Source organism: Equus caballus, chromosome 8 (assembly GCF_041296265.1).
Source record: "Equus caballus isolate H_3958 breed thoroughbred chromosome 8, TB-T2T, whole genome shotgun sequence".
In the NCBI taxonomy this organism is placed as follows: domain Eukaryota; kingdom Metazoa; phylum Chordata; class Mammalia; order Perissodactyla; family Equidae; genus Equus; species Equus caballus.
This window is the reverse complement of record NC_091691.1, coordinates 24,449,915-24,472,164: the sequence shown is the minus strand read 5'-3', so window position 1 is coordinate 24,472,164 and position 22,250 is coordinate 24,449,915. Positions and strand designations below refer to the sequence as shown.

The 22,250-nt window shown below is 47.4% G+C and overlaps 1 protein-coding gene across 5 annotated transcripts in view; it reads right to left on the bottom strand.

The window, feature by feature from the left end:
- TMEM120B (transmembrane protein 120B) overlaps positions 1 to 19,167 on the bottom strand; it is a 42,116-nt gene extending 22,949 nt beyond the window's left edge. For 3 of the 5 annotated variants that reach the window (XR_011420838.1, XR_011420839.1, XM_023647203.2), the window contains exons 1-3: positions 18,929 to 19,161; positions 3,041 to 3,159; positions 1,171 to 1,287 (exon numbers count right to left, since the gene is read on the bottom strand). Coding sequence is in view for 3 of the 5 variants with exons in the window: in XM_023647203.2 (XP_023502971.1) it covers positions 1,171 to 1,287; positions 3,041 to 3,159; positions 18,929 to 18,997 (305 nt within the window). In the remaining 2 variants the exon portion in view is untranslated. Of the gene's footprint in view, positions 1 to 1,170; positions 1,288 to 3,040; positions 3,160 to 18,928 lie in introns of all 5 variants that reach the window. The other 2 variants (XM_001496221.6, XM_005612612.4) reach the window with 2 other exon arrangements.
- Positions 19,168 to 22,250: the final 3,083 nt, after the last annotated feature.

Genomic DNA, 22,250 nt, shown 5'->3' with positions numbered 1-22,250 from the left:
AGCCAACAAATCCCCTATTTTTTCTTAAGCAACTTGGAGTTGAGTTTTTTGTCATCTGCAAGATGCACAGAGGACTGGGGAGGGCGGGGCTGGGAAAGTGGATTCGAGCCACACTGTAAAGAGGGTCATGCTGTTTCATTCTGTAGAAAATCATCACCACCCAACTCATGGAGTTTTAACCAAACACAGCAAAAAAGCAGCAGCCAAGAGGAATGGCTTAAAATGTAAGAGGGCTAGCGAGCCTCCTGGTAGGAAGCTCTGGCTCAGTGCCAGGCAAGAAGGTCAAGGTGAAGTGCTCAGCAGCCCCCATCAGGTCATGATCCCACACTGGATCTCTCTCTGGAACTGGGTGGCAGTGATGTCTCTTGGGGAGGAGATGGGACTTCTCTGAAGGGGGAAGATGGAAAGAACATGGGCTCTGGAGTCAGAATGTCCAGTGTTCACATCCTAGCTTGGCCAAACCTGGACTGAGCTGCCTGCACAAGATACTTCCTAATGTCTCTGAACCTTGTAGAATGGGGGTACCTGGATCTAACTCAGTAGGTTGCTGAGGATAAAATGACTGACGTCAAGAAAGCTCCCAGCACAGGGCCGGCCCAGTGGCGCAGCGGTTAAATGCACATGTTTCGCTTTGGCGGCCCGGGGTTCACCAATTCAGATCCCAGGTACGGACATGGCACTGCTTGACAAGCCATGCTGTGGTAGGCATCCCACATCTAAGGTGGAGGAGGATGGGCACGAATGTTAGCTCAGGGCCAGCCTTCCTCAGAAAAAAAGAGGAGGATTGGCAGCAGTTAGCTCAGGGCTAATCTTCCTCAAAAAAAAAAAAAAGAAAAAAGAAAGCTCCCAGCACAATGCCAGGATACAGCAAGCACTCAACAAATAGTTTGCTCCCTTGGGAGAGAACACCTTTCCTCTTCACCCCAAGTGGCACCAGGCATGTGGCAGGTGGAAACCAGATCTTTCACCTGGTTGCTTGCAAAAGCCCTCCCGGGAATGTCACTACCATGCAGCAGGGGCTGAGGTCCCCTCCTGGGTTCATAGGGACAGATAAGGAAGCTTCCTTCTCTTTCCTGCCCTTGCTTCCCCGCTCTCCCCTCAAGCTCAAGCCCCAGCAGGGAGGTGGGAGTGACTCAGACCAACAGGGAGGGGCAGGCGCCCAGCTCCTACCCATTCTTCTTGGGCAGGTAGGCCTCCATGTCGAAGAAGATGTTCTGCCGCTCCTTGATGCTGGCGCCCATCTGCTGAACGAGCTCGGCCTCCTCCCGACTGGCATGGTGCTTATACCTGTGGTCAGAGGTGTGGGCGTGGGAGAAGCAGGGGCATTACTCAGGCTGGACGGAGAATCTGGGAGCTCTGGGCACTGCCCTCCCATCTTCCCCTCTCAATGCTTCTCGCAACCTCAATTCTCCTTCTGTGCTCTCTGGGTTTGATGCTGGCTCCCTGCTAGCCTTGTGACCTTGCAAATGTCCTTTAACCTCTCTGTCTTACATTCCATCCCTGAAAAACAGGGATAACATCAGGTCACTTCACTGACAACACCGTTGTGAGGATTAAGTGAGTAAATGTAACGCCTCTAGAATGATATTTGACACACAGAACGAGCTCAGTGGATATCTCCCAGCAATACTATCCTTCTCACTATTCTAAAGGAATAACCTGAAGATTATTAACAGGGCAGACAGGAGGGCGCTTTGAAAGTGTCAGCAGTCAAACCGGTCAGCTCTCATTGTTATTCTTTGGTTCACTTAAGTCTCAAAAGTAGAAAAACAAGTCAGCAGACACACTCTCAGAAGAATAGGGGTCCTCATGGGTCAACCTTCTAATGCAGTGGTTCTCAAGTGGGGACACTTGGCAATGTCTGGGAATATTTTGGTTGTCATGACAGGGGTGGAGGGTTCCCCAGGAATCTAGTGGGTAGAGGCCAGGGATGCTGCTAAACACCCTACAATGCATAAGGCAGACCCCTGCAGCAAAGAATTATCAGCAGTTCCAACGATGAAAAACCCTAGACAGATAAAAGACCCTTGAGTCTTGCCATCAGTAAGATGTGCTTTTCCAAGAGTGGCAATGTCGTTACATGGAACCACCCACACTCTACCCCATGACTAAGGGGCTTCCATTTCCAAAATGGTCAGCCAAGGTTAGGGGTATAATCAGTAACCTTCCCAAAACCTGTCCACAAGAGAAGGGAAGAACTGACCAGGAGTCACGCACTCTGGAATGGAAGCCCAGCTGAGTGATCTGAGACAAGCCACTAGAGCCTCAGTTTCCCTGCCTGCCTAGAGAGTCACAGCATCCACTGGACTCCTTCACCTACGGGGGATGAACGCACTTCCCAAACCATGAAGACATAAGGATCGGGAAGTGAACATGTGATCCTGGCCTCAGGAACGGAACGAAGTCATGAGGCCAGGTAGATCCCCACCAGGGATGCCCGACTTCCTACCCCTACAGCAGAGACCCCGGTGGGACGAGCTCCCACAGCCATCAGAAGGATACTGTTTACCTGTCCTGCAGGCCTTCTTACAACAACTTTCCTCTGGGGAAGCACCTCTCATTCTCTTCCCGCCTCCATGGTTCAATCAGGACTGTCCCATCCCCCAAGTCCATACACTAAGAATATGACCTAGTTTTGCCTAACTAGAGTCTCAGTGGTTGGTTCACCGATGGGCACATGAGCAAGTCCAGCCAATGAGGATCACACCCAGAACTTGTGCTGGAAGACAAGTTCTCATTCTGCAGGGTGGCCAAGCCAGCAGGAAGCAAGGCTGAAGGACAGAAGCCTTGCACTGCTGGTGGCCATGTCAGTGACCGTGAGTGGACAATCAGCCTGAGAGTGAAGCCAATCTAGAGGAAGGCAGAATTTAGAGGGAAGAAAACAGATTCCTAAAAACACCCTCTGACCCCTGGATCCAGTGATACCTGAAGCTACTCCTTTCTTTTTCCATTAAAATTTCCATTCTCTGCTCAAGCCAGTTTTGAGTTGGGTTTCTGACCCTTAAAACCAGTGGAGCCTTGGAGATGCAGCCCCGCCTACCTCTGAAGTGTGTGCTTCAAGTCCTTCAGTCGCGTCTTCTGCTTGTTGATGGAGCTGCTACACAAAGTCTGGAGCGCGGTCAGCTCCTCCAGCTTCTGCTTATAGATCCTGTGAGTTTCCTGAGGGATGGAGGAGTCCGGGCAGGGCGTAAGGGAGAATGTGAACAGGTCATTTTTCATCGCTTGCTTGTGTCAGGGGTCGTGACTACAGAAGTCACAATTTGACAGCTAAGACAATACAGCTAAAACTATCAGAGACGTCGCTTAGAAAATTGGGACTGGAACTGGGGGAGGCAGCACGGCACGGCATAGAATTTGTGTAATAAGAAACTGCTGGGGGCTGGCCCTGTGGCCGAGTGGTTAAGTTCACATGCTCCACTTCAGCAGCCCAGGGTTTCGCCGGTTCAGATCCTGGGCACAGACATGGCACTGCTGATCAAGCCATGCTGAGACGGCATCCCACATGCCACAACTAGAAGGAACCACAACTAAAAATATACAACTATGTACCGGGGGGCTTTGGGGAGAAAAAGGAAAAATAAAATCTTAAAAAAAAAAAAAAAAAAAACGAAGAACCTGCTGTTTTTTTCCTGCCCAGGTTCCACCCTTCCTGATGGTAACAACCAAACATGTCTCTGAGGGGCCACCTCAACAGTTCTTACTCCAGATGGTTTGAGTAGAGCTGAGAGACCACGTGCCAAGAGAGAGTCACATGATCCAGGCCTGACAATCAGTATCCTCCAATCTCCTATCAATTGATTGGTTCAGACATAGACACACGGCTCAAATCGGGACAATGAGTCAGTCCTGGGAAGTCCCCTGGAAATACTGTTTCAAAATGCCCTTTTTCTCCTGGGTTTACTAATCTGGTAGAAGGTGTACCCTGGCAGTGCTGAGTGGGAAGAACCTGCCTAAGAATGAAGCCAAACAGGAAAACAGAACTGAGATATGGTAGGAGACAGAATTCTCATAGTATCTTTTCAGCCCTTTGAGCCAACCAAGTCTGAATGTAATGCTGTCCAGTACTCTTGGCTAGATGAATTAATAAATCCCCTTTCACTTAGGCCAGTCTGAGTTGGGTTTCTAATCATGGCAATGGAGAGAACTCTCACTAAGTCAACTAAGAAAAGGACATACCTCTTCCCTTAAAGCCAACCCTCCCTACCCCAGACACAGTTACATCAATGAACGCACTATCTCATTCCTGGAATTAATCATTCAGGGCCACAAGGCCAGGGGGATTACAAAAGACCTCGCCCCAATGCTGGGAGAATGGAATACAGTAACTTCTCAACAATGCCGCCATAGCTCACTTCCCCCAAATAACGCCATAGGCAGGGGAACAAGCCCTTCCCTCTAGGGTTCTGATCACGTAAGACAAATACCCACAATCTGGAGAAAACAATATGGGGTATGGGTACTGAAAACGGCTGTTTTCTTGGCTGGTGGAGAAACGTGTTTAGCAGAAGAAGAGAAAAAGAAGATGGTCAAAAACAGTGAGGCCAGAGCCTAAACTCTCATGCCTGCCAAGCGAGGTCCCTAGGTATGACGGTTAGGAGGAAAACAAGGAAGAAGTGAAGGCACAGAAGTGAATAGAAAACAATTAAAAGCAACAGTGAGGAACACTGTGAGCAAGGCTCCCTTGGGCCCCAGGTGAGAGGGCTCAGTCCCCTGGATCCATACACTATCGTCACTCTCTCCTTCCTGGGCCCCCAGAGAGGAAAATCATGCCCCTTTTTTATTTAGTTTTTTATTTTTAAATAATTTCAAACTTGCAGAAGGTTTGTAAGACGAGTACAAAGAACTCCCCTATACCCTTCACCCAGATCTCCCAATTGTTAGCATTATGCCATATTCGCTTTATCTCCCGTGTGTGTGTGGGGGTGTGTGTGTGTGTGTGTGTGTTCTTTTTCTACATCAGGCATCATTATACTACAGCCCACAAGCCAGATCTGACCACCTGATTTGTATGGGCAGTAAGCTAGAAATGGTTTTTGCACAGTTGAAAAAAGTCAAAAGAAGAGTACTTCATGAAGTGAAAAATATATGAAATTGAAATTTCAGTATCCATAAATAAACCTTATTGGAGCACAGCCACGCCCATTCATTTACACATCATCTGAGGCTGCTCTGGCACGAGACAGAGTGAGTAGTTGTGACAGAGACCATATGGCCCACAAAGCCTAGAATCCTCACTACTTGGCCTTTTTGCCAAAAAAGTTTGCCTCCTCCTGTTCTAAACCATTTGGGAGTTAGTTGCAGACAACATGCTTCTTTGCTCCTAAATATTTTAGTGTGTGTTTCCCAAGAACAATGACATTCTCTCATATACCCACAGGACAATTATCAAATACAGAAAATATAACCTTGATACAATATAAGACTATGACCCCAAATACCATCCAAATGCAAATTTTGCTGACTGTCCCTTTATGGCAATTTCCCCCCAGATCCTGGACCCAACTCAGTGTCCCGCCCATATTACTGCTCCTCTCTCTTTAGTCTCCTTTAGTCTAGAACAGCTGCTCAACTTTTCTTTGTCTTTCATGACATCGACATTTTTAAAGAGCTCAGTCCAGTTGTTTTGGAAAATGTCCCTCCACCTGGGTTTATCTGATATTTCTTCACGACTGGATTCTGGTTATGCAATTGGGGGAGAAATGCCACTGAAGCAACGCTGTGTCCTTCTCAGTAACTCCCATCAGGAAGGATACGGTGGCAGTGACGTTAACTTTGTTTAGAAAAGGTGGTGTCCACCCGCATTCTCCATTGTCCAGTGAGAGGCTTCCTGTCTGTAATTAATAAATAATCTGTGAAAGAGAGGCTGTGTTTTAATCTTTCAAATTCTTCAATGCCAAAACAGCCCTCTATGTTCAACCCATATCTGCCAGTAATAAAGGAAACCCTCCAGAACTGGATGGGGAGGACAGGGGCAGAGACCCCGACTAGATTACACAGCCATCAAGGAGGTGGGGTCTTTGGACTGAGAGGCCAGGCAACGCCAGCTGAGGCTTCTGGAGGGCAAAGGGCCATGTCGCCTCCTGACGCTCTTGGATGTTCGGTCCCACCACAGAGAGACAGGACCAAGACCGCAGGATCAGCAGTCAAAGGCTCACCAGGCCCTCTTCAGTTTGTATTAATATTTAATTTCAGAAGTAAAATGTGAAGACATTATCCTCGTTAAAAATTAAAACAATACAGCTAGGCTAGAGTCAGTTTTGAATACACCCTTATCCCGTCTTCTCCCCTACCCTAGAAGTAACCACTGTTACTAGCTTGTTCTAGACCTTTTCCTGGGTATTCTTCCAGATTGTATCCTACGTATCTCTCTATAGTCATGAGCCACATGATGACACGTCAGTGACGAACCACATACACAACGGTGGTCCCAAAGGTTAGTACAATATAGCCTAGGTGTGCAGCAGGCTGTATCATCTAGGTTTGTGTAAGCACACTCTATGATGTTTGTACAGCGATGAAATCACCTAATGACGCATTTCCCAGAATGTATCCCCATCATTAAGCTACACGTGACCATATATCTCTATTCTACATAGACCTATTTCTATATATACACACATAAATATATACAAATACATACATGAAAAATACATACTGTTGCAAAAACTAATTGTCCCTAATACTTATTTTCCTTTGCTTCATTTTAGCAATAGGACCTCACTGAATTGTAGGTGGGCATATGGCTGCCCAGTTTCTCAGCCTCCCTTGCAGCTAGGTATAATGAGATGACTATGAGTTAGCCAACCAAATGCAAGCAGAAGTGATGTGTGTAAGTTCTGAACCACATTTTTATAAGGAACTGCTTGCCCTCCACTCTCTCTTTCCGAGGCTGGGATATGGCAACGATGGGTCCAGTTACCTCGAAACCAGTGACGGAAGCTACATGATGCAAATGGAAAAGCCCACAGTTCCTTCTCCAGTCACACCAATCTGGATCTTGAGTGACCACATGTGAAAGAGCTTCTCACCTGTGACGGTTTTAAAACATGATCGTCCATCCTTTATTACTTCTCACATAGAGACATGGGGGTCTCTGTTCCCTCCCCTTAAATATAGGCAGTTCTGACCAATAAAATACGGCAGAAGTGACACTATACAATTTCTGAGAAAAAGGTGTGGAATGCCATGTACCTTCCACCTTACTTGCGGGAACACTCGCTCTTGGAACAAAAAGTTCAACTACCCTGAGGCCACTGTGCTGTGTGGAAACCCTAACCACACAGAGAAGTCACATGTAGGCACCCTGATCAACAGTCCCAACTAAGACAAACCTTCTTGTAATTCCAGCTCAGGCACCAGAGGGGTAAAGAAGCTTCCAGATGAATCCAGCCCCCGGGCATGTGAGTTACTCCCAGCCATTCAAGTCTTCCCAGTTAAGGCCTCTGACACCAGAGCACAGTCAAGCCATCCAGACCATGCCCTGTGTAAACTGCTGACTCACAGAATCCATGAGCAAAATGTAATTATTGTTGTTTTATGCAGCAACAGATGACTGGAACACCACTCACCCTGGACCACACCCCCCTCCAGACTGTTATGTGAGAAAGAAAGAAGCTACTTCATTCAAGCCTTTTTATTTGGGGATCTTTTTATTATAACAGCATAGCTTATACCCTAAAGCACATACTTTTAATTTTTAAAAATATATTAACAGCATCAGAGTATACATATGATTCCACAACATTCTTTTCTCACTCAACAATATGTCTTAAAGATATACCTAAGAATATATAGATGTACTTCATTCTTTTCAGTGCAGTGCAGTATTTCATGGACATATGAATATATCCATGGATATACAGCTATGGATATAGTACATTTTATTTAGCCATTTCCCTATTGCTGGATATTTAGGTTGTTTCCAGTCTCTGACTATAATCAACAATGCAACATTGAATAATATCCTTGCACTGCCTCCCTGGGCACAGATGCAATTATTTTTCTGGGGAAAAGAAGTGGAATTGCTAGGTCAGGGGGTACAGGCTTGTTTTTAGTTTTAATAGATCTTGGGAAACTGCCCACAGAATGGCTGTACCAATTTACACTCCCAGCCACAGCATACGACAGTTGTCCACACCTCACCAATACTCAATGCTATCAACATTTACTTTTTTACGGGCACTTTTCTAATACTCCACTGGTGATATTTTCTGTTCAATCCTAAGGCTGATGCGTAGGGATGGGAAGTCCTTGGGCCTTCCCATAATTTTGTCCCCCAGTATATGGAGTGAGTCATTCCTACTCCCCTGCAATTCTCTCTCTCTCTGCCATCGGCCAAAGCCACTTCCCAGGGTAGACCCGATACTAGAGACCACTCCTGTCCTCGGCTCCAGACTCAGGACTTGCCAGCCAAGAGGAGGACAACGCAGGGTGAGAGGAGTCAGAAATAAGGCCCTTATTGTGACACGCTCTCCACCCCCAGAGCATTCCTCACCCATGCTCAGGCTCTGCTGTTTCCCCCTCATGCCAGTCCCACAAGACACAGAGAAGGTTACCAATTCATTTCTTGGATACTTACTTTTTTCCAGACACCCATCTCTCTCTATATATTTTAATTAGGATAAAATACATATAAAAATTTACTTTTTTAATCCTTTAAATTTTTACTTTTCTATTTGTAATAAAATACACACAAAATTTACCATCTTAACCATTTTTAAGCATACAATTCATTGGCATTAAATACGTTCACGTTGTTGTGCAACCATCACCATCATCCATCTCCAGAGCTTTTGCATCATCCCACACTGACAGCCTAGACCTATCAAACTATGACCCCATTTCCTCTCCCACCCAGGCCCTGGCCACCACCATTCGACTTTCTGTTTCTATGAATCTGACCACTCTAGGGACCTCATATAAGTGGAATCATACAGTATTTGCCTTTTTGTGACTGGCTTATTTATCACATAGCATAATGTCTTCAAGACTCACCCATGTTGTAGCATGTATCAGAATTTCCTTCCCTTTTAGGGCTGAATAATATTCCACTGTCCATATATACCATATTTGGTTTATCCATTGGTCTGTGGACAGACACTTGGGTTGCTTCCATCTTTTGGCTGTTGTGAATTATGTTGCTATGAACACGGGTGTACAAATATCTGTCCGAGTCTCTGCTTTCAATTATTTTGGGCATATACCCTGAAGTGAGATTGCTGAATCATACAGTAATTCTATGTTTAATTTTTTTGAGGAATTGCCATACCATTTTCCACAGCAGCTGCACCATTTTATAACTGCTATCTCTTGATGCACTGTCGATGGGGTGGTTCTGGCAGGCGGAGGCGATACAACTCCTGTCTTCCCTCGGAGCCTCTGGCTACCCTCTGCACAAGACGGTGTCTTCAGCAGACCCTCAAAAGGACCTGTGCTTTGAGATGCTTTTTCCAGGAGCAGATGGGCCACACTGAGGCAATCCAATCCTGCCTTTTATCCAATCAACCCTGTCCCTGTTGCCTTGAACGGAACTACTCACCAGATGGACACCTTCTGTTGTTTTTGCCAACTAGGCAGCTATTCCCTTTCTGGTTAATGTCCCCATAGTTTCTTTGGAGACCCATCCCTCCCCCACACTCAGTCCACGAGATCTAGGTAGGAGTGGGGTTGACCCTACCCTGGGTTCCAGGGCACATGACCCAGGCCTGGCCAATCAGAACATCAGCCTCCTGACCCAGCCAGTTGATTCAGGAACTGGTATTCAGAACCAATGAAGCTCAGTTATGGGGCTTTTATCAGAACTGCCAAAAAAGAGAAACTCTTTTTCCACTAGTTTTGAAGGTAGCAGGATGTGAGCCCAGAGCTAATGGGGCTGTCTTGCCTGAGAATGAACCCAACTAAGAGGAAATCAGGGCAGAGAGAGAGACGAAGGCTGAGCCATGATGATTTCATTTGAGCCCCTGGATCAGCTTATACCTGAAGCGGTACACTTTTGACTTCCCAATTACATGAGCAAAGAAATTCCATCTTATGTTTGGCTTTGCCCGTTTGGGTTGAGTGTCTCCACTTCAGAGGCAAGTGTCAGAATCTAGATTAATATGCCAAAGAACAGAGCTTTCCTACTGGACAAAGTTAACCACACCAGGTAAGAAGAGAAGCCACAAATCTTGGACTCATTATTACCAAGCTCTTGCCCAAGGCACTGTCATCTTAAAAATGCCAAAGCAAAGACTTGGAGCCTGGTTGAAAGAACCCTTCATCGAGCCAGTAACTAAACAGTCACCCAAAAATGTAGCTCTCTGAACCACCACGTTGGGTGTTTTTCTACCAAACTAAGAATCTTAACCATTATTTTTTAACCATTTCATTGAGGTAACAATTTACATCCTATAAAACGCACTCATTTTAAGTGCAAAATTCTGTGATTTTTATATATTTACCAAGTTGTGCAACTATTACCACATCCAGTTTTAGAACATTCTATCACTCAATAGGATCCCCGGGGTCGATGCACTCACTCCCCACTCTCTCCCCCCACAGCTCCTGGTAACCACTAATCCACCTTCTGTCCCTATAGATTTGTCTTTTCTGGATATTTCATATAAATGGAATCACATAATATGTGGTTTTTGTGTCTGGCTTCTTTCACTTAGCATAATGTTTTTGAGGTTTATTTACACTGTAGCATGTATTAGTATTTTTTTATTGCCATTCAGCAATAAAAACTTGCTATAAATATACCACATATTGTTTACCCATTCACCAGTTGTTGGACACTTGAGTTCTTTCTACTGTTTGGCTACCATGAAAATCCACGTACAAGTCTTTCTGTAGACACATATTTTCATTTCTCTTGGGTAGATACCTGGGAATGGAAATGCCCAGTTGTACGGTAAATGTATGTTTAACTTTTAAAGAAAATGCCAAACTGCCAAACCACTATTTTTATTTCTAAACTTGGCAGCAGTGGATTGGAACATGAGGACACGTACCAAAAACTGGGAGTGGGCGCTCTGCACACAGCGCAGGGAATACCAGCTTATCAAACGTGATGGACTCCACACCAAGTTGCTACCTCTAAAAATAGCCCAGAGTGCTGGGGGCACCAAAGCACAGGGGCAGCTGTGGAAGAAAGGACTCCATCCGGGAGCACAAAGCACACCCAACCCCGCGACTGTCTAGTTCAAGACCAAGCAAAGAAAAAAAACACAGTTAACAGAATATCTAAAGACAGAGCTTTAGAGGGGAAAAGAGGCTAATTATAAGGCAAACATTGCCAGTAAAGAATCAAATGTTAACTCTATAAATGTAATCAAAATCTCCAAGAGAAAAAACAAGCATAGTACTTGATTCTGCAGTAAATGACATTTGCACGGTCATAATCATGGAAATGATTGACAGTGAGCCTCTTTCTTCTATATAACCCTTTTAGTACTGCTCGATTATTTTTTGGTCTCCTGATCATTTTATTATGAAATATTTCAGGCATAGAAAAAGAGATGAAAAATCATATAATAGAAAATAAACATAACATTCACATTCATATTCTCACCCTCAGTTTAAGAAATAATAGTGTCCACAGGGTTGAAAGCCCCTATGTACTCTTTCTAGGCGGTATTCCCATCCTCTGCCCCCAAAGAGGGGGATCCTTTTGCTGGTTATTTCTGCCCCCATGCCCAGCCCAGATCAACTCTGTCTTTCTCTGTGCCCTGGCAGGCTGACCCCTACAGACCGCGTCTCCTGGGCTCCCTTGCTCTGCCTCCTACTGGGGTTTAGCTAATAGGCTGCACGGACAGAAGACGGGAGGGAGGAGGAGAGAGAGGTGGGGGTGTTTGCTGCTCCTGCCTCCTCCCTGCTTTGCTGCAGCCTTCAACCAGGACAGGGCCAGCGCCGGTGGCAGCTCCCCTTCCCCAGCAACAAGCTTCGGCCAAGCTCTAGTGACTGCCTGCCTCCCTCTGCCCCTTTAGGGTTAGGACTGGCCCCAGGTCCGAGGCCTCCCCCGAAACTGCTACACCTCTGTAAACAGCCCCTCCCTTAAACTCTTCAGTGCGACCCTTACGGGAGTCATGGCTTCTTGCCGGGGGCCCCCGTTCAAATCTCCACGAGACTCAATGTGGCCCACACCACTCCCTTGCAAGTCTTTATATTTGTACTCCACAGATATGTCTCAGGAAGCAATACATAGTGTTGTTTTGAACGTTTTTAACTTTAATATAAATGTCACACTGTAAATACCCCTCTGCAACTTTTCATTCAATGTTGCCTTTCCGTTTAAAAGATTTATCCATGTTGATACATGCAGCTCTAGTTTATTTACTCTCCTCTTGATGTCCCGCTCCGTGGGTGTTGAGGGGAATTATCCATTCTGACGGACACTTAGGTTTCCAGTTTTTACCTGTTATAAACAAGTGTTAAGAGAATTCTTGTATGTATCTCCTATTTGAATGTTTAACTATGCGGATACATATTCCTTATAAAAATGTAGGATGAATTAAAAAAAAAAATAGGGGGCCAGCCCAGTGGCACAGCAGTTAAGTTCACACGTTCCGCTTTGGCGGCCCAGGGTTCCCCGGTTTGGATCCCGGGTGTAGACGTGGCACCACTTGGCATGCCATGCTGTGGCAGGCGTCCCACATATAAAAAGTAGAGGAAGATGGGCAAGGATGTTAGCTCAGGGCCAGTCTTCCTCAACAACAAGAGGATTGGCAGCAGATGTTAGCTCAGGGCTAATCTTCCTTAAAAAAAAAAAAATATATATATATATATATATAGAAGCACTGGGGCCGGCCCAGTGGCACAGCGGTTAAGTTCGCACACTCAGCTTCGGTGGCCCAGGGTTTGCCAGTTCGGATCCCAGGTGCGGATCTATGCGCCGCTTGTCAAGCCATGCTGTGGCAGGCGTCCCACATATAAAGCAGAGGAAGATGGGCATGGATGTTAGCTCAGGGCCAGTCTTCCTCAGCAAAAAGAGGAGGATTGGCAGTGGATGTTAGCTCAGGGCTAAACTTGCTCAAAAAAAAAAAAAAAATAGAAGTACTAACATCAGCTCTGTGAACTAAGATGCCCATAGCTGCTTTCCTACACATCTGATCATCACCCTTTCAGGCCACGTATAGAAGACACAAACAAGCAAGTTTCCGTTGGAGGATTTTGAGATCTGCCGCCTCCCCTGTCCTCTGAGGCCCAAAGCTCTGCCCCAGTGGGAAGATGAGGCTCATGACTCCAGGTCCCAGCACGGCCGCGAAACATCCGGAGATGCCTCCCTAACACAACCTGGCTGCGTCATGAGATCCAGAACTGAGGAGTCACAACTCCTGAGGCAACGTTTATTCCAAGAATTGCCAGAAATGGAATCTCACGGCATTTTCAGACAGGGCTCTGGCCCAGGAGCACGGCAAGTTGATGGACAACCCAGTAGATTGCAACAGAGCCATGGCCACCACCAAAACGTGGTGCCTTACAGCTGTGCTTCTCTCTGGTGGTAAGTTTTCAAGAGATTCTATTTACATAGTTCTCTTTCCAAGGAATCAACTTCAAATAAAGATTTCTGGATGTTGAGTATACTTAATGAAGACTCATCACCATGGAACCACTACCAAGGATGGCAAGCTGACTTCACCTAAACTGTCTCAATTCTATATTGGGCGATACTCAATCATGCGCTGGGAGCGATTAGTGATGTCTGTTAAAGGAATAAACAGGGCTATCAGCATGTATGTCAGGCACTGAGGAGGCAGGAGAACACCATGGTTACGGGATTAGGCTCCAGAGTTACAATGTCTGACTGCACATCCAGAGTCTGCCACTTCTTAGCTGAGTTACATAATCTCTTTGTACCTCAGTTTCCTCAGCTGTAAAAGGGCGGGGAGATGACATACATGTAACAGGTCATGTACTGGTCTCTTTAAATCAGTTTTATCGAGGTATAATTTTCATATCAATTCACCAATTTTCAGGTATATAATTCAATGAATTTTGGCAAATATATACAGTTGTGCAACCACCGCCACAATCAGGACAGAAAACAAATTCCCGAACTCTGCCAGTTCCCCATGCCCTTAGCATCTCAGTAAGCTTTGCCCGGAGTCCTTAGGTCAAATATTTGAAAAGTATTTACGTCCTAACAACTTAGGAGCCTCTGGAAAAACGAGTACACAGAAATCGACAAAAATATTATTATTTCATTCTGACATAACCAGAATTATTTACTAATGGGATGTGCGTCCGCTGGGCTCTGCACAAATTCTCAAACCTTGGAATCAGACTGGACACTGCCCTTCTCATTTCTTGTTCCATATTGATTTTCATCTAGTACTTGATTTTCATCAGAGACCACTGAAAACTCAACTTCGAAAGAAATGACATCATCGAAAAGAAGGCGGCATGACCTAACGTGCAACTGTGAACTAACTGCCTCAAGCTAGCAGTCTAAGCGACGTGTGACAGACGTCACTGCGCTTCCCCTGAAAATTTAAATTATAGCATTGTGCTCCCGTGAGCTTGCTGCAGCTCCCTGGGAGTGCCTTGACACAGTTTGAGAATTACAGATATAAACTGTTTCTATTATCCCCCAAAAGATGTCTGTCTAGCACCCCTCTCTGTTTCTTCACTATTGGTATTTTGGTTTTCTTTCATGGGACAGCCCCTCCCCAACTCTAATTTCATGTGGTTTGAGTGGCACTGATCCCTGTCCTGGGATCCGTGGGTAGACACGTACCAAGGCCCAGCCAATCAGTGCCATAGTAACTGGTTAAGTAAGGGATAATCACATGACCCAAGACAGGCCAATGAGAGTCAGCCCTGGGACTCCTGCTAGAATTACAGGGAAAAAGATGATCTGTTTCTGCCAGGTTTGCTAAGCTAGTAGACATCAGCCTGGGAGTGCCAGTGGTCCTCTTGGCCACAACACGGGAGAGAGTGCCTGAGAATGAAATGACATAGAGGAGACAGAGAGATACACAGAGACATCACTGGAGCCCCTGGATCCAGCCTTGCCTGAAGCCATTTGTCTCTGGACTTTGCAATACATGAGCCAATAAACCCCTTTTTTGGCTCAAAGCCAGTCAAATTGGGTTTTTGTCACTTGCAACTAAGAATTCTGACTAATGCACTGTGTTAAAGCACCATACAAAAGAAATGAGAACTTGCAAGTTGAAAAGTTTGAGTCCACTGTGTTAGGAACCCAAAAAGTATCTGACCTATACAGCAGGCCTGGGTTCAAATTCTGGCTCCATGACGTTCAAGTTACTTGACATCTCTGGGCTTCAGTCTTTTCATCCATGAAGCATGGTTGTCATTTAGATTAAATGGGACATTCCAAGTATCAGTTAGCTCTTGTCGTTGTTGTTGTTACTATCAGCCTTTGTTTTGTAGATGAAGAAACTTAAGCTCAGAGAGGAGGCTTGCTCAAGGTCTGATACTAGACAATGGCAGAGATCAGGCCTGTACCCAGGAATCCCACCTCCCTCCCCAGAGTTCCTTCCACAGAACTCGCTTCTAAAGAAAAAGGCCCACAAGGCAACGGCAAGATGGAAGAGACACAAAAGCCCACAAAAGAGGACCCCAGGGCACAGACTGAGTCTGTGCTTTTTTTTTTTTTTAGGAAGATTAGCCCTGAGCTAACACCTGCTGCCAATCCTCCTCTTTTTGCTGAGGAAGACTGGCCCTGAGCTGACATCCGTGCCCATCTTCCTCTACTTTACATGTGGGACGCCTACCACAGCATGGCTTGATAAGCGGTGCCATGTCCCCGGGTGCCACACCCGGGATCTGAAGCAGTGAACCCCGGGCCGCTGAAGCGGAGCATACGCACTTAACCGCTGCACCACCAGGTCAGCCCCTGAGTCTGTGCTCTTAACCACTGTTCTGTTCGACAGCGTGGGTTCAAATCCTGACTCCAAGCACTTACAAGCCCTGTTGCTTTGGGGAATTGATTTTTTTCCCCTGTAAATTGGGAGTAAAAGGGTCTATTTTATAAGGTTTTAATGAAATAACAATATAGTCCTCTTTCCTGTCTGCTCCCCAATTCTATTCTATATACAACAACCAGAGAGATGCCAGTTTCATCGGCAGTAAAGGGCTAAATCTTTACAATGGCCTACCAGGCCCCAGCACTGCTGAGATCAGGTTTACGGAAAGGCCACTTACGACCACCTCCTTCCTGAGTAAGGAGGGACAACGTCAGGTTTCCAGTCACGCAAGGCAGGAAACACTCAGCTGTCCGCCACCATAACCACAAGTGACCTTCTGTGATCACACTACAGGCCACAGGGCCAAACATACACTGGTTTCAGACTGACACTCAATTCACCAGCAAGATGGAAACCTCAGCCAGCCAAAAACAAGGTCCTATAGCGACTGGACCTTGCCCCTGGACCTTGCCCCTGAGCCCAGTAAGGCCCTGGCAGGTGCAAATCACAGTCAAAAGAAAACAGATCTTTTTCTCTAGAAAGTCCCAGAGACTATAACTTTTTGGAGGCGGGGAGGAATTCCAAAGACCTTTCAAATCTTCTAGGGTCTGAGAACTGGGTTTCTTCTTTCTTCCCTTCATTTGAAAAATGGAAGGAGAGGTAAAACACAGAGATTATATATTACCCCAAGAAAGAGAATCAGAGAGATACAAATTTGAAACCCACAAATCCTAGATTCTAAGGCAGACACAGGAAAATTAAGATAGACTGAGATTTTCTGGTGGGAGAAAAATCATTCCTATTGTTAACCTTTCTAGTTCCAAGCCACCCACCTGCTTACCTGTTGTGACCTCCGTGTTCCCCAACAAATGTCTCATATCTGAAAGTCCGTCCAACACATGCACAATGACAATGTACACCCCACTTATTATATGCATATTTCCAGAGTTCATCTCAGGAGTGCAGAGCTCTCATTTATTATGGGGGGTCAGGGGTGTGAAGACAGAGAGGGGGCCCCCAACACAATGGTAGACACCTGAACTAAAGATTAGAGAACTAAGTTCTAGCCTTAACTTTACTCTAAAGAGCTGTGTGAGCTCAGTTCACTCAATTAGCATGCCCAAGCTTCCATTTCCTCATCTATGAACTGAAGACTGTGAATTTTTCTCCAGTCTATGACCTTGACCCCAAGAGGACTCCGTGGCCTTCCATCCATCACTGGCCTCTGACCCAGAAGCTGCCCAACAAAGCCTGAGGCCAGAAGGGTCCCTTTCCCCCAAAGTAAGACCCAATCCATTCCAGTTCCCCCACTGCTGAAGAACTGAGCAGAGGACATCAGTTTCTACCCGGTCAGTCCTTCTACAACACTTGCTGTGCACCAGGGGACAAAATCCAGGATTAAGTCCCAACTCCTCTCTGTCTCTCACACCTGAGCCCCAGAGCCACCAAGTAAGAACACAACAACAAATCAAAGATCTCCTTTGCAACCTCTGCCTGCCAAGACTAGCTATCTAATTGTTGTTAACTGCATTAATTGCATAGCTCTGAAGTGTTAAGATTCCTGCTCCTCCTACTAGTCTAAACCAGGGCAAGGGAAAGGAATTAACAACAAAAGCTCCACATGGCAAAACTCTTCTCTCAGTCTTCACCCTAATACTCCCTCCGTGGCTCAGCAGCAGGACATAGCTTGATAGCCCAGTAGGAAAAAGGGTTAAGAAGCTGCTGAGGCAGAAGGGTCCCCTGGGAACTGTGTGGGAGTGAAGCCGTAGATCTGAAACAGAAGCCACCAACCCAGACATGCTGGACAGGCCAAGAAGGGCACACCCTCCTCTAGATACCTGACCCGCTGCTCACGCCTCCTTCCTGCTCAGGTTCCCCAGCCCTTCTCTCTCTATGGATCAGGACCTGCTGCCTCACGTCTAGAAAGACCCATTACAGACACCCTTGGCAATCTCCTCTCCCCTCCTCTGGACACTGTTAGAGGCCAGCTAACTGCAGACGAGAGCCACATGGACAGGAAAAATGTCACTGCTCCAGCTGAGGACAGGAAGGAGGTGCAGGTGTACGATGTGATTTCAGGCAAACAGAGGCGAACTCTGGAATCTGGTGGCTGGAGAGGGAACAGCCCCGTCACCAAAAATGATCCAAGGGTCCCTCTTGGCCAACCCCAAGGTTTCCTGAGGCGTCTCTAGTCACCAGAGCAGGTGGCGGAGGCCTCTGTGAGCCTCCCATCAGAAACAACTCCTCCTGCCAGGAACTCCCGCGGCAATGCCATTCTCTCAAGGGGCCTGTCTTACACCCGCCCTCATGCCACCCCGTGTAAGGCTCTGGGCCAGAAGGGTGAAGAGCTGGGAGTAGCTTCTAGCGCTGACAGAGGCAAGCCAGCTGTCAGAACTGATAGATGCCATCCACAACGCCAAACTCAGCCTGCAGCAGCGCCGGAGAGGCAGGCACAGACACCAGAGCCCCAAAGACGGAGAACAGGACTCCCTGATCCCTAAGCAAAGCCTAGGGGTTCGAGGTGAACGGTTCCCAAGCACATCTTCCAGAATGGAGCTGCAGAGGAGAGGGCTACCCCGCCAGAGAAGAGCGCAAGGAGAGCCGCCAAAAGCCGGTGGGCGGGACCGGGGTCAGGGGAGACTCCTGCGAAGGTGGGGGCTGGGCTGCTCTCTTGGAGTCCCAGTACACACCTGCCCCCTCAGGCCTCCCCTACACGGGCACGCCTGGAACTTCCCCTGAGGCCACAGAGCAACTTTCTGCAGCGAAGGAGGGGCGCGGAGCAAAGAGCCAGTGCGCGGGCGGGAGAATAGGGGGTTTTCGCCGGGCGCCCCAAGTGGATGAAGAACTGAAATGCTGGGAGATGGGAGGGGGCTGACCCACACGGACCCCCAGCCCCCAGGGCCTAGCCAGGGACAGGCCCTGGGCCATGATGGCCCCCACCATCCGGGCTGGGAGAGCAGGAAGGGGAAGGCACTGCGCCGCAGGTAGCAGAGTTGCGGGACCAGGTGGCCCGGCCCTACCTGCAGTTCCTGAAATTCTCCCTCCAGCTCGTGCCACTCGCGCTCGCAGCGCTCCAGCTGGCCGGACATGGTGCAGCGGGCCGAGGCGACGGCGGCTGCTCCCGCAGCGTGGCGCGACCCGCCACAAGCACCCCACTCCGGTGCGCGCCCCGACCGCCTTCCGAGGGACCAGCTGTTCCTGCGCAGCCGGAGCCACGCGCGCACCTGACGTCACCGCCCCGGCCCCCGCCCCGGCGCCCGCTCCACCCCCTGGCCGGGAGGCCGGCCCCGCGCATGCGCAAGCACCTCCCCCGGCTCCGCCCCCGCGCCGCGGTCGGGCCAGGGGACTGCTGTAGCTTTGCAGGTCTTGGCAGTGTCTGTTGCTGCTTCCTTAAGGGTGTCTCTGCGCCTCCAGTCTCTCTCTCCCGGTTGGGCCTGGAGAGCTTGTTCGCGAGGTGTATTTGCAGAGATTATTTTACTTAGATTGTGTTTATTTGGGGTGTCTCGGGTCTGGAGGGAGAAAGGAGATGTCGGGGAGGTGAAAGCTCACCCCACTCTTGGCATTGCCTGACCTGAGCCAAATCCAAGGGCCTGAAATGCTAGAACTGACATTGACCATCCAGCAAGGTCGCCGGGCAGGGCGGGGAAGCGCAGACAGGGCCCTGTCATCTCACATTGTCCTTATTATTTACTGCAACTAATAGATCCTAGACTCCTGCCCTCTAAGACTCTGGGTGACTCTCTGGACAGCTGTTTCTGTCGCTCAAATGACACAAACGCCTCAAAGCTAGTTGAATCCAATTTCCCTCCCCTCCCCTGTAGGGTCCTACAAGATCTGTTCCTGCCTAGCTTTCCAGTCACCTCTCCTATCTCACCTCCCTGGATCGGTGCTCCCCAGCCACTGTATTTTCTCTTCCTGCTCTTGCATGGAACATTCTTCCCTCTGAATCTTCATGTGGTTGCCTTTTCTCACCATTCAAGCCTTAGTTCAAATGACACCTGGATTCGTTTCCTAGGGCTGCGCTGACCACAAACTGGGTTAAGTACCACAAAGTGGGGGGCTTAAACAATGGCAATGTATTCTCTCACAGTTCCGGAGGCTAGAAGTGTGAAATCAAGGTGCCAGCAAGGCCATGCTCCCTCTGAGAGTCTGCGTAGACTATTGCCTTCCTTCTTCACAGCTTATGGTGGTGGCCGTCGGTGCTCAGCATTCCTGGGCTTGCAGCCTCATCCTCCAATTTCAGCCTCTGTATGTGGTCTTCTTCCTGTGCGCTTGTCTCTGTGTGTCCTCTCCTCTTAAGGGCTCACCCCACTGCAGCGTCACCTCATCTCGACTTAACTAATTACATCTGCAAACACCTTATTTCCAAATAGGGTCACATTCTGAGGTAGTGGGTATTAGAACTTCAACATATCTTTCTGGGGGACACAATTTCACCTATTATAACACTTCCAAAAACAGATTTTTCCTGAACCCCCAGAGGTTCACGTCTCCGCCCAGTCACTTATATATCACCTGTTTTGTTTCCTTTGTTCAAGTTACCATTGTATGAAAGTGTTTGTCTCCATGTTAGTTGTGTGTTTCCCTCCATGGTATATAATCTCCATGAGATCTCAGGGATCTTATCTCTGTCTTGGTCATCACTGGATCCCCAGAGCTTTCACACAGTAGGCCCTCAGTAAATATTTATTGAAAGAATGAACATTAGAGACTGGCCTGGTGGTGTAGTGGTTAAGTGCATGCTCTCTGCTTTGGTGGCCCAGGGTTTCACTGGTTTGGATCCTGGGCACAGACATGGCACTGCTTGTCAGGCCACGTTGAGGCAGCATCCCACATGCCACAACTAGAGGGACCCACAACTAAAATGTACAATTATGTACTGAGGGGATTTGGGGGGCAAAAGCAGAAAAAAATAAAAATAAAATAACCAACTTTGAATCATGATTCTCATCTCTGGGGGTTAGGACTTGAACATAGCTTTTTGGCAGACACAATTCAATCCATAAGAACACCTCTTAAAGAAAGTGAAGCAGGGCTTGTTTGCAGGCGGGGTTATTGTTGACTGGACTTCAGAAGTAGTGAATGTTACCTTGTGAGTTGGTTTCATTCCTCTCCTCCTCCCCCTCCCCCTACTTCTTCTTTTGTATTTTAGTATTCCTAAAAATATTCTCGAGCTTTATATTGGATGCAGTTAAGTTACTTGGAAATAATTTGATCTTTTTGACTCTTGCTTTAACATTGACCTGGGACCAAAACAGCGCTCAGTCTGGAGCTTATTTTCCCCAATTCCTGAGGCAAGGCGAATGCCCCGTGAGTCACGAGGTCTTCCAGGCTGGTTGGTGGGAGCAGGCGCTACTCCTGGGCCTGCGTGAGAGCCATCCACTCTGACCTCTAGTCGTGTCCGGCGGTTCTTTCCCAGGGGGTTGTCCTTGGTGCGTGTGGTGACCAGTGCTCAGCTGAGTCCTGGGGGGGACTCTGTGGACACCTCAGGATTCTCCGTGTGCAGCTGTCTGCTCTCTAGGACTCTAACCTCCTTGGTCCCCCTGGACTCTCAGCTCTGTCTTCTCAACTCAGGGGGTCTGACAGGCTCCACTTGGGGTCCCCCTCTTTGCACCATGGCCTAAAACTCTCTCCAGACAATAAGCTGGGGCCGTCGTAGGACTGACCCCGTTTGTTTCCTGTCTCTCAGGGATCACTGTCCTCCATTGACTGATGTCCAGTGTCTTAACTTAAAACATCATTTCATATATATTTTGCCCATTTTTTGGTTGTTTCAGGTGAGAAGGTAAATCTGGTCCATGTTACTGCCTCTTGGCCAGAAGCAGACGTCAGCATCATGCATTTGAGATTTGGGTGATGCATATGTGTCTCACTAGTTCATTCCTTTTTTTTGGCTGAGTGTGTTTCATTGTGTGGATGGATCAGTTTGCTTGTCCATTCTTTATCCATTCACCAGTTGAGGGACCTTCAGGTTGTTTCCAGTTTGGGTCAGTTAGGAATAAAGCTGCTATAAACATTTATGTAAAGATTTTTAAATTAAGAAAAAGAAGATGGAGCCGACCTCATGGCCGAGTGGTTAAGTTCACGTGCTCTGCTGCGGGATCCCAGGGTTTTGCTGGTTTGGGTCCTGGGTGTGGACCTAGCACCACTCATCAGGCCACGCTGAGGCGGCGTCCCACATAGCAGAGCCAGGAGGACCTACGACTAGAATATACAACTGTGTACTGGGGGTTTTGGGGAGAAGAAGAAAAAAAAGATTGGCAACAGATGTTAGATCAGGGCCAACCTTTAAAAAAAAATTGTTAAAAAAAAAAAAGATGATTTTACATTAAAAAAATCCAG